This window comes from Diadema antillarum, unplaced genomic scaffold, assembly GCF_040938485.1.
Source record: "Diadema antillarum isolate AM-2024a unplaced genomic scaffold, OU_Dant_1.0 seq00000973_RagTag, whole genome shotgun sequence".
Classification (NCBI taxonomy): Eukaryota; Metazoa; Echinodermata; class Echinoidea; order Diadematoida; family Diadematidae; genus Diadema; species Diadema antillarum.
In genome coordinates, this window is record NW_027271815.1 from 160,242 (window position 1) to 176,863 (window position 16,622).

Consider the following 16,622-nt stretch of genomic DNA (forward strand, 5'->3'; position numbering starts at 1 on the left):
CCGAGGTTTCCGAATAAGACTTGGGACAAATAAGTATGGGTGGACGAAATTGCCCCTAACTAGTGCGCGCATACGCTTAACCCTATCTAGAGCTGTGTGTGCCACATTCGATAATCATTCTGTCCATAGATTTGTGTGTGTAATTTTTGCATATTTGACGCACTGGTACAGAAAGTGTTAAGGTCAAAAGGTCATAAGTTAAAATCAAATTATAAAATTTCTCTATTCCACCGATAGCTCTGGAACGCTACCACGTATTTTAATGAAATTTAATGTATACAGAATTACAAGATATTGTATTCAGAAGTACATGTGCAGCTATGTAATGGTACCCGTTCGGCAAAGTAAGAACTGTAACTATATGAGACATACGCCGAAACAAGCGAATTGACTACAGCAGCTCTGCAATCTATCATGGACAACTTGTATACAATCACTGTTAGTGGATTATCAAGAATCAGAAGAGAAATTGAAGTATAACTAGGCCTAATTAGCTACTGCAGTTGAATTTTAAAGTTTCATCCTTCGTTCTCTTTACTCCCACGGTTTACGTTCCCCATCGCGTTGTCAAGAGACTCAACGTTCGCCCCTAAAGGAGCTGACGCTATAGGTCACGTATTTAGCGTGGTGAATCTGGGCAATGCGCCACTATTTGCCGGGTTTAGTCTCTTCGAATTGGCTCATCGGAACTGCTTGCAGTCTGCGCTTTTTCACGTTTACCTGCATATCTTTGCAATCACACCTCGCCAGATCATTGGTCATGGACTGTCGTCATGATTCGCACTCTTACTGTCATCCTGCTACTGGCATTTGTTGTCGGCGGCCAGAGTAGCAGTCCGACGCCTCGCTACAGTACAAAGACTGGCTATGAAACCAGCTTCGAGCCGCAGTCAGACGAATTCGCCTGGCGAAAGCGTTACTGGCGGGCCATTGCCCAGGATGTCGGGGAGCTCTCCGCAGTGGATCAGTGCCAGCCGGCCGGCGTCTATGTCGTCCATCGGCACGGAACGAGATACATGAGCGATGGCGACATCGAAGATTACAACTCCATCCTGACTCGAATGAAGACCGAGGGCGTGAACAACAACTTCGCCTACCTTCTCGATATTCCTGACAACCTCTACCCCATCTCGATGGAGGGCGAGCTTCACCCTGCTGGGTTTGCCGAGATGAGGGGTCTCGGGGAAAGGATCAGAGCTAGGGTCCCGGAACTCTTCAGCGGGAACGATCTCGGGAATTTCACTTTCCAGGCAACGTGCAAACAGAGGACGATCGACAGCGCGCTTGGCTACATTGAAGGGCTGCTGGAAGCCGGAGCTGTGTGCAACGTCACTGGCAAAACTCCTTCTAAGGTGGGCGTGGTCTCATTTGCGAAGAAGAATAAAGCATTTGCATTGGCATTAAGTATAAAGCATATATAAATGCCACGTTTACACCATGTTCCACAGCAGTCCCGTTGCAGGTCACCATTGTTGTTTTGCTTTGACCAGTGACCGAGATGGTTGTGATTTATTCGCCAGCATGCACACGGTATTTGCTCTCTCAGTCTTTCTCTCCTTCTAGAGTATTATGATTGACGCATTATTATGGAAATAAAGTCTTTGAATATTGCATAATACCACAGACGTTTCGAATCCTCTGTAATGCAGCACATGCTTTGCTTTTAATTTTCCAGCGGTAGTGCATGAGGGTGCAATGCCCCCATCAAAAGTGATATGGATTCCGTGTGTCACATCAAGATCATGCTAGCTATCTAACTTTACCTAAAAAACTGCAGGACACAGTGACATGTCGAAATATGACCTCCGGCGATGTCGAAGTCGTGGTCATTGACCACGTCGAAGAATGCAGGGAGGACAGGGCGCTGAAATTCTATGATTATTGCGACAAGTTCATCGTGACCGTCGACAAAAACGACACGGCCGTCATCGAGAACACGAAGTTTGGGCGTGGGGCGGAGATGACAGCGGTTTATCAGAGCGTGGCGGCCAAGCTAACACCGGCTGGGTCCTCCGCGCCCTTTAACATGACCATTGGTAAGCAGGTCGTCCGTCTCCCTCTTCTTCCTCGTTTTCTTCGTTCAACAGGTTGTCGTCTTTGACACTTGAACCTAATCGCTTTTGTGAATATAAGTCATTCTCACAATCATACAGATGGAGTGATATCGGACTTCACTCCATGAGCTGATTAACTGAAGATGATCGGTTGTGAACTACCTTTTTTTTTGGGGGGGGGTGAGGGGGTCCTGCACCCTGTCATGATTAATCAGAATTCTCAAGCTCATGCATAATCACTCCTGGACTACCCTTCTTATGTAGCAAACAAAATACAACATTGAATATATTACACACAATCATGTCCCCCTCCAGCGGACACTTTTTAAATCGAATAGGTAATTGATTATACATTATGCTGAACGATTATCTTGGTCACTCAAGAGGAAAACGTCCCATCATATAAAATCGATGTCAGCAAATGAAGACCAATGTTAGCACATCACCACACGCCAGGAAGCTATAGTCGTCATGGGACAAACATTAACACTGTCATTTCTCCACTGTGTCTGAATCATGCAGGTGAAATAACTTCTACACATTTGCAGTAGCTATAGTTTTTAGAGAGTCCATAAAAGTTGTAATAACACTTGCAATAATGATCAGTTCCGGATAGTTTCACATCAAAAGATGGAGGTTATAGGGAGCTAATTCTTTCCGCAACTCAAATAACTGCACCTTCCCAATATTTTTTTGAAAACCGCCTGCTTTATAACCTCAATGCCTCGTCCTCCTCAAGATTGTCTCATTTTTTACAACTTCAGTAAGATAATATGTCTCCAACAAAATACAACGGGCTTGTACCTTCCTGTACTGCACAAGCTTTGTATACCTTCTTACTAAAATTTCTTTCACAGACGTTTCACAGTCCAGTGACCTGAAGCTATTGTGGAAACATAAATCAGACAATAACTCATCATGACAATGACGAAACGATCAAAGCATAAACATAATGACAGAATTCAAAATGATCATGGTAGCATGACAGGCGAGGATTTCGTGCAAACAGAGTTCATCTTTTCTGCGAGAGCTGCACTTCATTAAAGGTACACGTCGGATATTATATAGAGATTCAAATGTGTGTATATATCAAATAAATACATTGTCATGTTTGAGTTATTCAAGTGCTAGGTAATATTTTGCAGTGTATGAGTGGGAAAGCGTCTTTATGCTTGTGAAATTTTCCAGTTTTTCTTGAAAGTATGATTTGCATATCACTTATTCGCCTGTATCCAATCTTTGACGGATTTCGATTCATTTTACCACTCTTTATAAGGATTTTGGATCACTATATTTAAAAAGATACATTACTGTGTTCGAGTCATCTGCAAAGAGGATGAAAGAAGGAAGGTCGAAGAGAGTATATAAAAATATACATATATTGTTAAGATTAATACATATCAAGAGAGGTTTGCTTATCAGGGAGACCTCGGTATCCTTTGATAATTTCATTGAGATGGATTTTTAAGGGAGTAATGGTATCATAATGCAACTAAGAAATGTGTAAAGGTTTCCCTTGATTCTACAAGACACATTTTTTCAAGAGTAGCGGATATTGTGTCGCCAAGATAACAGCACATGTCCCTCAAAATCAGGAAAAAGGCTTGCAGATCGAACTGCTCCACTATTTCACTGGTTTACAAGAAAATTAGCACACATGAGACATATTTTGATATGAAATTATGCAGTACGCACATTTCAAGAGTACAGGACGTAGGCCTACTTTGCCATACGGTAACAGGGTATTATGCCCCAAGCCATGTAAAATGATTGCAGATCGAACTACGTCTCCAGTTTTAAAGTGAGTCAAACGAAATTTGGCACACACAGCATGCATAGTAAGCTCAATGTAAAGTTGTGCAAGACACATGCTTCAAGAGTACTGGAAAGTGCGTTGTCATGGTAACAGGTCATCATGGCCGCAATACCAGGTAACAGCCTTGCAGATAGAACTTCTTTTCCAGTTTCAGAAAAGAAAATGGCAAAAAATGAGATTTGAGATTAGTATGCTAATGCATGGATTTTCAGCATTGAAGGATGAAAAGTGGGATACACCGCTTAAATTCTAATTAACAAAGCTTATCTAAATTGCACTCACCGTAGGTGGTAGTCGTTTCTTTTCTTTTGTTTTTCATGAGCAACATGTCCATCCTGGCGAAATACGAGGTACCTCAAGTTAGTGTAAGATGTATAGCCTGTATAGGGAAGCATTATTAACAAATGATCTACATTTCAGTAAGTGTTCACTGAATACAAACGAAGGTCCATATTCCATTATTGTAAAAATTTTCCAACATTTGATGTTTTTACGAAAAAGTACACATTCCGTCTAGTCGTTAAAGGTATATTCTCCCTTCTATAAACGCCAAGTGCTCCTTCATTATGCTAAAAAATAGATATGTTGAATTCTCTCTATGTTTCCCTATATTGTTGTCTTATACTGTGACACCACGATTTGTTGTAGATAGTCTTCATATCCCACGTAGACGGTATCTACCAACGAATTTAAATAATGTCGAAAGCATTGTCCAATTTTCATTACTCTTCACTAATGTTTTCTACTAACGTTTCTGCATTGAATCAATCCAGATAGATTATGAATTAGGGTCCATTCCCCTTCAAGCCCTGAGCATCCCTGCACAGGAGTGTTTCAAGAAATTGTATTATCTATTAAATGAAAGAAGATGATGAGGAAATAATGTCCCTCCAAATATCAGAGAATCGGCCATTCACGAATTTGGGGACCCTTGGCAAAGGCAGGGTATTACCTCTGATGACATGTCGGTTACCAATGCACATTGATAGGTATAGGCCTACACCTTAAATAAACGAAGATGATTATATCCCCTCCCAACCCCATCTGTGTTTCTCTCTTACCGTGTCCCTCACAGATGAACTGGAGGTCCTGAATCACATGTGCGGTTACGAGACAGCCTACAACGGCAGCTCGCTCTGGTGCAATCTGTTCACCGATGACGAGAAGCGCGTAATTGAGTATTACCTCGACCTCGACCAGAACTGGACGGAAGGCTACGGTCACAAGATTAACTACGAGATAGCCTGTCCCCTGGTCGATGATGTCGTCAGCTACTTGGAGAGGGTACTAAATAGAGGGTAAATGAATATCATGGCTCTGATGCATTGTCAGATAGTTTGATTGCGAGTAGAAGTAGAAACTGTTGAAACTTGACCTTCGTCGATCAGTTGACACCAACCGAGTAGGGCGTTTTATTCAATTCAGTCAAGGTGTGTGGTAGTAGTTAAAGCCTTGGACTCTTCAACAGGAGCTCCTGGGTTCGAATCATACCCCGAGCGATCACCCCTGGGCGCGAGATGCGTTGATCGCATGGTGCCCTTCTTGACAAAGTATGGGGTAGTAGTTAAGGCCTTGGCCTCTTCAACAGGAGCTCCTAGGTTCGAATCTTACCGGTGCAAACACCCTGGACAAAATCGCGCTGATCGCAGTGCCCTTCTTGGCCAAACTATAGGTATGGGGTAGAAGTTACGGCCTTGGCCTCTTCAGCAAGAGATATGGGTTCGAATCTTACCCAGTGCAAACACCTCTGGACAAAATCGCTTTGATCGCAGTGCCTTTCGTGATTCAAACTAGATATGGGATGTTAGTTAAAGTCTTGGACTTTTCAACTAGAGATCCTTGGTTCGAATCTTACCCTGTGAGAACATCCCTGGAATAGATGACCAAGGTTTGAAATGGATTCCTGACAATCTTAACAATCATAGGGTACTGAAATAAAGGCGGGAGGGTCTTGCTTTGGTGATTGGCCTACTAGTGGGACTATCAACTCTTAACTTGACCATATCAAAAGATTTTGTCAATGTCATTGTTTTCATTTTCATCCCCAGAACTCCCAAGGGTGCTTTCAAGTTTGCCCACTCCTCCACCCTCCAGCCATTCTTGACCATCCTTGGCCTCTACAAGGACTCGCCCAAGCTCATGGCCGACAACTACAACGTAAGCATCAACCGCGCCTGGGCCAGTGGCCGAATCTCGCCAATGGGCGGCCACCTTGCCTTTCACTTCTTCCGGTGTCCAAACAACGACCACCGCGTCCTTGTCCAGCACAACGAGCTCCCCATCCAGGTCGGAGCATGCCAGGACTTCTTCTGCCCCTACAACACGGTGGTCACCCATCTGACCGAGTCTTCCAACGGATGCTCATGGGACAAAATCTGCAGCTTGGATCCCGACAATGTGGGCGCTAGTGATCTTACCAAATATCTGCTTGTGATGTTGATACTTGTTTTGTCTGCGTTTCTCGTTGTCTCCAGCTGAGGAAGCGATCAATGAACTACCAACGCAATGAATAACGAGATGCTAATATGCGTGAAAAGTAGATAGACATGAAGGCCTTTGACAAAGCTAGATTAAACTTTGACAAATACCAACACTTTAGGCTAAAAAGCTGGCCAAAACCTGAGCTCTCCAACTTTGGGCCAATTTGATTAATGTATAGGAGAACATGATGTAAAAAATAATGATTTGGAGTATGAGGTCACGTCGTTGAGTGACATTATGACTCTTCAATTGTCACGTCGGAAAAAAAAAAACATAGAGAAGAAAACAACGACTTAGTGACAAAGATGGATTCAAGCAGGTCTCATAGGAAAACCCTATTTTTTTAATACATGAGGAGGAGGCCAAGAAGGGGGATATACATATTTTTTTTAGTTAGCAAAGGATTTTCACCTTTTTGTCAAGGTTTAGACTGTTTCCAGTTAGCCAAGCATTTTCACCTTTTTGTCAGGGCTCTTGATGAGGACTCAAGATGACAGATTGAGAGGTGCTTTGTAGGACAACCACACATCTCCCCACGACAAGCACGGATACATCTCGTTCTTCTCAAGAATCCACATCGAGTCACCTACATTTCCGAGGAGAGAATGAAAGAAAAACAAGATATCTCTAGAAATCGAAAGCCACCAGTTAAGACTGAATACAGTGTCATGTAGATCTTTATCGCAGAAAGATTTATATCCAAAACAGTGCTGCTGCCTTGCAATAAATTCACTGACTTTGTGTGGAGTTGAGATTGAACTACCTGAGTGTATTAGAAATCTTGGAGTGCTTTTTGATTCATCATGATCAAGTTCAGGGACATTTCGTCATTATGCAAATCTCTCAATTATTTATTTATAACATCTCAAGAGTTCCTAAATTTTTGACATTTGATGTATATATGTAAACAGGTTATAATAATCATGTTCAATGCTTCCGAGTAGGTAAGATTACTGTAACTCAGCTCTGATTAATGTGATTTTGGGGGAGTGGCAAGACGTCAACTTATCCAAAACCGCGCAGCTCGTGTTGTGCTTAGAGCATGAATGGGTTTCTGGAAATTTTATGAATATCAGTAGTTTGCAATCGCAAGTTTCTCCTGGTTCCCAATCTCATGCATCTGTCAGAAGTATCCGCACGGTTTAAAGATGTTCAGTTCTATAAAGGTTACCGGAAATTGACATAGTGATGATGAATTGATTCAGATGATTAAGTCGAAAATTGGTGAATATTAAATCGATAATCAGTATTATTGTCAGTGTCACTGTATCGTCAACAAGTTACAGAGTATTTTGACAGAGTAGAGCGAGTACTGGTACTCCACGAGCAGTCCTGACTTTATGGTTGTGGCAAACAGCGCCATCATCGTTGACACTTGAGCTCCTGTACAACGTACAAAACGGCGTAAGGGGGGGGGGGCACTCAAGGATTTGAGATTTTGAATACAGAGGGAGAGAAAAGAAAGAAATAAGGGAGAACATTTTTACGAAAGCAAAAGGTAAAAAAGGAGGTCTATGCACTATAAAATATATATCTCACATGGTATATCATCTGAGATTAAGTACGTGAAGTGTAGCTAATTCTGCAATCGGTGAAGAGATTTCGAGATTACTCCGCCGTACGCAAAACATGCTTCAAGTGGCAGAACAGTGCCTCACAGTGTTACATCGTTTGTTTGTCAGTTTTTCAGTGGATTTAAGGCGCTGTCAGACGGTCGACTTAAATGCAACATAACCACGTGTCATATCTCTCTTATCTTGCCCTTCTTTCTCATGTATTAAAAAAAAAACCAACAACATAGGGTTTTCCTATGAGACCTGCTTGAATCCATCTTTGTCACTAAGTCGTTGTTTTCTTCTCTATGTTTTTTTCCGACGTGACAATTGAAGAGTCATAATGTCACTCAACGACGTGACCTCATACTCCAAATCATTATTTCTTACATCATGTTCTCCTACATCAAATTGGCCCAAAGTTGGAGAGCTCAAGTTTTTGCCAGCTTACCAGCCTGATGTTGGTATTTGTTGGTATTTGTTGGTATTTGTTGGTATTTGTATTCATACTAGTTTCTTCAGACATAAACCAAATCATAACTTTCTCGTTTCCCTAGTGTGCTATGTCGAAATCACTTCCTTTAAGTCTTTTTTTCTTCCTACTCTCCCTCCTTACCTCTATATTTACTATAATCTACCTTCCTATCTACCTGCCCCTGCCTCCCCCTCTCCCTCTCTTTCTCTCTCTCCCTATATATATATATATATATATATATATATATATATATATATATAGGGATGAACCTGCTGTCAACCGAGTGAACTTGTTCCAATACTTATACACACACACACACACACACACACACACATATATATATATATATATATATATATATATATATATATATATATATATATATATGTATATCTAAACTATATCTTAACTCACTGCTCCTTCAGAAAAAAAAACTGTCCGTATTTGCACGAACACGGATTACAGGCCTCATGTCAACCCATTGTTTTTTTCAATTGCGTACACTCTCCATTATTACACAACATCTACCTCCAAAGTGCTGTGTTTATGTAAAGATTCCATTCCCACGAACTTCCCACCAACCCGTTAAACATGTATGTTTCGTTTTAATTCGGCTATTCATTGTTATTTAACCAGAACCTCGACAAACGTGCACCTAGAAAATCCAAAAATTGTTCTTGCCCACCGATCCATACGACATCCCGGTCCTGGCATCTGGAATTCTTTTCTCATGAAGTACGGGTACGACGGTGCCAAACAAAGCATACTTTTAGAAGACAAGTGAAGAATACCCTTCTTTGCAAATATGTTTAAGCAATACAATGTGCATTGTTCTTGCCTGCTCTCCGGCCCCAGGTTCACAGGTTTATTTTGTCATACGTACATCACGTACATAATAGCAACGAGTCTTTCTATGTTACCAGAATAATTGTCAATCTTGTATAACCTTAATCACCATGAAGTAGAGTACCCCTCTACTTATTTCTTCCTTTCTGTCTATCTATCCTTTCTTTCTTTCTTTCTTTCTTTCTTTCTATCTCTCTCCTTCTCTCATTTCCCTATCTATCAATCAATTGAAAGTGCATAATACATTTTTGAATGATGTTTATGTACATAATGTATGTTATCCATACTGGATGTCCCAGTCTAGCTTTTCATAGCTTATGACGATTCACATAATAATGTATAATAACATATTTCGTGCACAAACTATGTGCATATTTGTGAATAATGTATGAATAGGCCTATATGTTTTTTTGTAATTAAATCAAATCAAGTCATATATATACATACATATATATATATATATATATATATATATATATATATATATGTATAGATATATACACATGAAGAGTTTGTTCGCAAAAAACCGATAAGTCCATTTTTGAAGATTTTGAAGTACGGTCTCTGTCATAAAGTACAAAATAATACCTTTTAAATGATATGTTGGTCACTACATATAAAGGTATATTTTTTAAGTTATGGTCAAAAGAAGCAAACATTTTCTTGTTATTCTCCTTATTTTTCTTGACCTTTAATCGTAAATATCTCCATTTGGCAAATATGGACTTATCGGTTTTTGCGAACACTCTTCATATATGCATATATATCCAACTACCTATCTCTCTATATCTATCTATCTATTTATCTATCTATCTATCTATCTATCTATCTATCTATCTATCTATCTATCTATCTATCTATCTATCTATCTATCTATTCATCTATCTATCTATCTCTATACCCGTCTCGCTAATCGTAGCAATCGGCAATAAGAATTAATGTTCCGTTTACACCGTGCTAACTCTCCGAAGTATAGCCGTGTCTAAATGAATGAACTAAGACTACATAGTTTGACGAAATAAGAAGCTTTCGTCATATTACTCCTCGAACTGAACATTTTCGACAGCTCATTGAGCACCACGCAAAGTCAGGCTTAGCAATTTAAATAAGAGTGTTAAAAGACAGTGAGTGGCTTTATCCTCGGTAGATGATCGCGCACTCAGAATGAGCGACATGACGTGAGCCTCTGGAGGCAAGATCCACTTACTATAATATGTGGAACTATAGAAGTATAACAATACTTATTGCGCATAATCGGTTGACAGACGGCTTCTGCTTTCTTTTCTCCTCTTTCTTCATCTGCCCTTACTCTTTTGTGTGTGTGTGTATGTGTGTGTGTGTGTGTGTGATGTCACTTAGGAGTCCTCAAATCTGGTTGTGATCTTTGTATCCCCATTATTTAGTTCTTATCCTTTTAGATCCCAAGAGACTGTTTTGACAGTGGACAACAGATACGTGATGTAGTCAAGTATTAGCAACACAGCATATGGACAGATGAACTCTCGAACCAAATGACTAAGTGAAAGTGTAGCTTTCTGTATCATTTTTTTTATGTGTTCAACTCCTAATTTTTTAAAAGAATGAGCATAGTCTCGATTTAAAAAAGGATCAGGCTTATCCCCCATGACGACACAACATTTTGTTATCATAATACCTTGTGTGATTGATTCAGAACGCATTAGTACGTAAGAACTAGAGAGAGAGAGAGAGAGAGAGAGAGAGAGAGAGAGAGAGAGAGAGAGGAGGGGTGGGAGAAGGAGAGGGTGAGAGAGAGAGAGAGAGAGAGAGATGGAGCGCTATTGATGCGGGCAATCTACCTTTTTTTTTCGTATCAATCTTCATTCATATCACTACGCCTATAAAAAGTCGCTAGCGAGTGCCGTTATACCCGTGTTCCAGTCGCTTTTCATTAAGCTCCATTGAATTGAATGTTCTATAATGTATTCCGTGAAACTTACACCAGACTAATATTTTCATCCAATAGCAAAGGCTCTCTGTTGATATAAGGTATATTATGAATGCCATTTGCACTAGATACATACCTGATTAGATTATATTTTTGCACAACCGAATATCAAATTACCAATATGTTCAAAAATACTTTCAAACACCAACAATAGAAATATAACCAAACGGCCATGTACGTGCACAAAAGGCAAACAACGACAAACACCACAGGTATTTCGTGATAATTCTGAGTTCGACAGTGAGATGAAATGACCGTATATATATTCGACCGTATAAATGCTTCTGAAGCATTGGATAAGGAATGTCTAAGGGCTGTCACAGAGCGGTCGTATCTCCGTGGATATGACAGTAGATTCTCCATCTTAGAGCCACCATTTACCATTTGCAAACGAACAGAAAAACAGTTTTAGTGCTTCAGAATCGTTCTAAAATGTGAGTCAGGGATTAAACAAACCAATGTAAAAATGTTGATCAGTTGCTAATGTTAGGTATTGTTGAACATACAAAGTGTGAACAATATTTTCATTAAAATCGTTTCTAGAATAAACCTATATGGTTTATTGAGAAAATTAGTGATACCTCCATAAATTTGTGGCTTTATGGCGCAATTTTTATATTGTAAGATTTTTGTGATACAACTGGACTATGTGTCATATGCATCAATAGTGATAACTCGAGCATTTTGTTGATCACTCCTCTCTGCGGAAAACATGGGCTTTAAAGGGAACCCAAACCCAAAGAGCTATGTGGATTGAGTGGAAGCAGAAACATTAGTAGAACACATCAGTGAAAGTTTGAAGAAAATCGGACGATCGATGCAAACGTTACGCATTTTTAAAGTTTTGGTGTTGGAACCGCTGGATGAGGAGACTACTAGGGGTTATAATAGAATATAAAGAAAATATAAAGGGAATTCCACAAAAATGCATTTTTCATGAAAATTGCACATTCCATCAACTTGATACTGACATAATGTTAAGGGTAGCAATTATTCTCCGTGCTTTCTGAAAGCGGTTAGTCAAGTGCTCTTTCATAATGCTAGAAAAGTGAATTTTTGTGGAATTTTCTTTATATTTTCTTTATATTGTTGTCCACTCATACGTCATAACCTCTAGTAGTCTCCTCATCCAGCGGTTCCAACACCAAAACTTTAAAAATGTATAACTTTTTGCTCTTGGGGTTTGGGTTTTCTTTAAGGTCCTGTAAGTGCAAGTCCAGTGGTATATAGTGGTATAATACTCTTTAGGAAAGGCACTGGTATATCCTCCTTGTCCGTCAGTTGGTGGGGACTACAAGCTCTCAGTCTAGTGGCCATCTTCCCATGTCGGAATTTACCAGTACATTGTAACAAGTTCTTCTTCACTGGCGACGTAAAACAAATACGATGTTGGTAAGAGCAAACTTCGCCAGTACCATTACCACGCCCACCTGCGCTGCGGTCGCTCATAGCAACGCACACAGCATGCAGAACGCTACATGGCGTAATCACTCAATGGGGCCACAATACCTGTAGTAACGAATCTAACATTATCGTCATGTCCGCACTAACGCAATCGATAGGCCTATATGTACCTCCCACATTATGACATTGTCTGTTCATTACCATTAGTGGCTTAGTATGAACCAAGGAGGTTGGTATAACAATATTATGAACACGTAATTTTTAGCGTCTTGCCCTTTCCTGCTTTCCGTGATAATTTTGACCCAAACTATATTGCAGGGTCCTACATTATGCGGATCTTATGATTATAGCAATATTTTATTACACGGGTTTTAGAGCAATATATATATTCTGTTCCCAGTTCCAAAATGATCATTATGATTGTGCAAAAATAGAGTATATACCTTAACATTGGGATACATTAGCTTGGGTATAGAGGGTATATGGATTGTGTCGATACATATTGCAAGACAACACCAATTTGGGGTGTTTTTTTTAAAGACAGTTGTGTTACACAAAGTTTTAGTGGTTTTGAGCATATGACGAGACATTATTTTTAACCATAAAATCCATCTTCTCTGATCAAAACACAACACACCATGTTGTGTATTTCAGCGATCGTGTATCATCGGGTTTCCTAAACCAACCTCCTTTGCCCGTGAATAAAACGTACATTATACTTATCGCCTTGACTGCAGGCTATACGTGGAGATCTTGTGAGCAATTAATTTCAGAGTTAGCAACGGCACTGTACCATTGCCAAGGTCATCACTACACAATACTGAGTCCTAATGAAAAGCGGAAAACATCTAGCCATAGAAAGGTGGTTGATTTATTATTTATCATGCAATTTCCATCACTAGGCAACTCAATCTCCGGAGCTGGTGCATCCTGATTGATTTTGTACAGTTACTTCGGGGTTTTGCATATTTCAGATCCTAAAACGAAGAGAAAACAGTCAAATACGAAAATAAGTTGTTGACATGGATACTCACATGTGGACACAATGCAAATACTCGTGTACATAATCAAGAACTTTGATAGATACATATTCACACATAATAGATAGCGTTATGTCTTTCAACACTGTGCATATAGGAGAGCAAACGCTAATGACTTTATTATAAAACAACACCTGCGCGACATGACCTAACCGATGATATTACATTAAGTAATGATCAAAGTGTATGCATTTATAGCAAACTTGACGGACACTTCACCAACAACATTCTAACTGTATCTGTTTCTCAAAAGAGTAATCGTGACCGGGAAAATTTACCCCCCCCCCCCCCCACACACACACACACAAACTAAACTTAGCGGATGGACCATCTGAAATTTAGGCCTTCAAAACCAACAGACTGTCAATGACGGCGCGGTTTTAAAACCTTTTTTCAGTAGAATTACCCTGCTTCGCGTCCGTTATACTTCTGATGAGGTATATTATTATGAATATCCTTCGGCCGGTGTTATTTGGTAAGATTATATCCTTATTCTTATGGGATCATTTACCTCGAGAAAGAAGTAATAAACACTTATCTCTCTTAAAACACACAAGCGTTTGCCAATGGAAAGAACATATAAATCTCTTCCAACGCCGTTGCCTTGGCAACAACGAAGAGGCGAGACGCATCTGGCGGATCGACAGTTTCATTTAGGTAATTGGTGCGACGTGACATGTGGCTGGGTTCCCATTATGACGCCAGGGCGCATTCATTTTTGGTTATACGATTGGCGCGTGATGCTCACGTATAGGCGACGGGATGAAATATGCTGGAAATGGATCTATGTAAACGAAGCTCTTGTCAACATCGCTGAAAATGAATGAAAGGCACGCGACTATAGTTATGTCTTTTTGATCAGAAATAATTAAATATTCACGTTTGTTGTTTGCTTGAAAATTGATGAAATAGCGTATTAATAATTATGCAATATTAACAACAACAAATAATGCGTTTCATTTCATTAAAAAAACATGGGCCAATGTTTTATATAACTTTCTTATGGATGTAAGACTTCATGCTCAATGGGAGAATAACAACCAGTATTTATACAGCGCCTTTTCTGTACAGACTCAAAGTGCTTCATTCATTTCAACTTTTTACGAGGAATCACCAAATGTTCATAAAACAAAACAAAAAGAGAAAAAAAAACAAATTAATGAAAGCAAACAAACAATGACTTTCAACTTGTCAGATCGTCCATAGTAATGGAATAAAGTAAGAGCTATAAAAAGTCTTACTTTAAGAACAAACTGCTGACTGGATGTCAACGTTTGTCAGATGATACGACTGCAGAGACTTTTGCTAAGATCTTTCAACTTACGACAGGCACTCGAGTGAATTAGAAATGAGAGTTGCTACTTAAAAATGGTGACAACGGTGATTTATATGCCTGTCACTGGATAGACGTAACAGGATTAGAATTGACTGGCACGGCACTATACACTAAAATGAACTCCATCTATGGCTTAAACTAGATGAATTGATGTAATAGTCCTATACAAGTACCTTCGATATCAGTGAGGTTAGGAGAAAAGCTCTTTGTCAGCGGAAAGCACTGGTGATCGAAATATCATTTATGTAAATGGCATACCGCATGCATTTCATTAATGTATACGTGGGTGTATGTGTAGGTGTATAATAAATGTCTGCTTGTAGACCGACGTTTGTGGTTTGTCGAGATCATATTGTAGTAAGCTATAGGAAAGGGGAAGGGGAACCCTGACCACCGCCTCCCCCTTCCGTCCCAATGGGTTATCGGTTATTTCTCGGCCATATTCCACAATGAAATTATAGGATAACGACATATTTTCAGTTTGCAAACCATTGTATGGTCTCTATAAAACAAATCGACTCTTTAAAAACGATGGCTTATGTGAACAAGAAGCTCCATAATCATAATGAGTCGATGTTGTATGTGATACGATAATCGTGTTTCATTCATACAGAGGTAATGATTTTCACTGAATATGTTGATATGAAATGACTATGAGGAGTTTTCTGGTTTTTCGCCACTCAAGCAGTTATAAAATTATGAATGTAATTTGACTTTTCTTTGCTTTTCAATTGCTATTTGACAGAACTTGTTTAATATTCCTACGCTACATGCCATTCTGTGCTTCTGGCATGTCTGGAGTGCTTGTGATATCACAAGGTTATGAGGAATTCGTTTGAAATGCTCTCCCCTCAACTGCCTTTCTCATACGATTAAAGTGTTACCTTAACCAGTGATAGTATCCAGCAGCAAAAACAATCTTATATCATACACACGAGCATACCAATCAGTAAAACATAGCATGCATACATAGATCTTGCCACTGTTGGAAAGTGCCAGGTAGTTTTTAGGCAGAATGAGTGCTAAATAATGTTTTCCTCGGCAGTATTGATTCGGAGAGACTATACATTTTTATTTTGCCTCAAGGTGATACAGTTCATTGAGTTCATACTGCGACCTTCTTTAGGACCATTTGCTGCCAACAAAATGGGAACGGCTGATCGAGCAAATAATTATGCTCCCTTAACAAAATGAATCCGCTTTCCAGTGGTGTTCCGACAACACAAGACACATTTGAGCGACTTCTTCCATTGTCCGATGTGACGACAAAAATCGATTCTTGAAGCCCGAAGCAGAACGACTTAACTCACATTACGCCTCAGACCTCGTAGTTAGACTATCGTAGTTAGACTAGCCTGTGCAGGTGTTTGTTTGTTTGTGTGTGTGTGTGTGTGTGTGTGTGTGTGTGTGTGTGTTTTGGGGTATCTCTGATGTGAATAGAGACATTATCAACGAAATGAATTGTTGATAAGGAAGTAGATTTGGTCATTTAGGGATTTTTTTAATAATTGTCAATAATGCTCTATCACATACATTTATAAATCGTAAGACAAAGCAAAATGAACACGTACTAAAAACGCAAGCATACAGTTTCTATAATATTCTTTCTGTATCGCTTAAAGAAAGTGTAAAATATCTAGTGAATCACTTG

At 39.6% G+C, this 16,622-nt stretch overlaps 1 protein-coding gene across 1 annotated transcript; it reads left to right on the forward strand.

The window, feature by feature from the left end:
• Positions 1-773: 773 nt before the first annotated feature.
• LOC139741992 (multiple inositol polyphosphate phosphatase 1-like) lies at positions 774-6,348 on the forward strand. Its single transcript, XM_071652557.1, has 4 exons — positions 774-1,352; positions 1,778-2,036; positions 4,946-5,168; positions 5,919-6,348. Exons 1-4 carry the CDS (start codon positions 774-776, stop codon positions 6,346-6,348), a joined length of 1,491 nt encoding a protein of 496 aa, XP_071508658.1.
• The last annotated feature ends 10,274 nt before the right edge of the window (positions 6,349-16,622 follow it).

Excerpts from the sequence above, each read along its gene's own strand:
- LOC139741992 (XM_071652557.1), top strand. The coding sequence starts at position 774 with ATGATTCGCACTCTTACTGTCATCCTGCTACTGGCATTTGTTGTCGGC. Across the intron at positions 1,353-1,777 it reads CTGGCAAAACTCCTTCTAAG|GACACAGTGACATGTCGAAA; the intron begins GTGGGCGTGGTC and ends AAAAAACTGCAG. Across the intron at positions 2,037-4,945 it reads GCCCTTTAACATGACCATTG|ATGAACTGGAGGTCCTGAAT; the intron begins GTAAGCAGGTCG and ends TGTCCCTCACAG.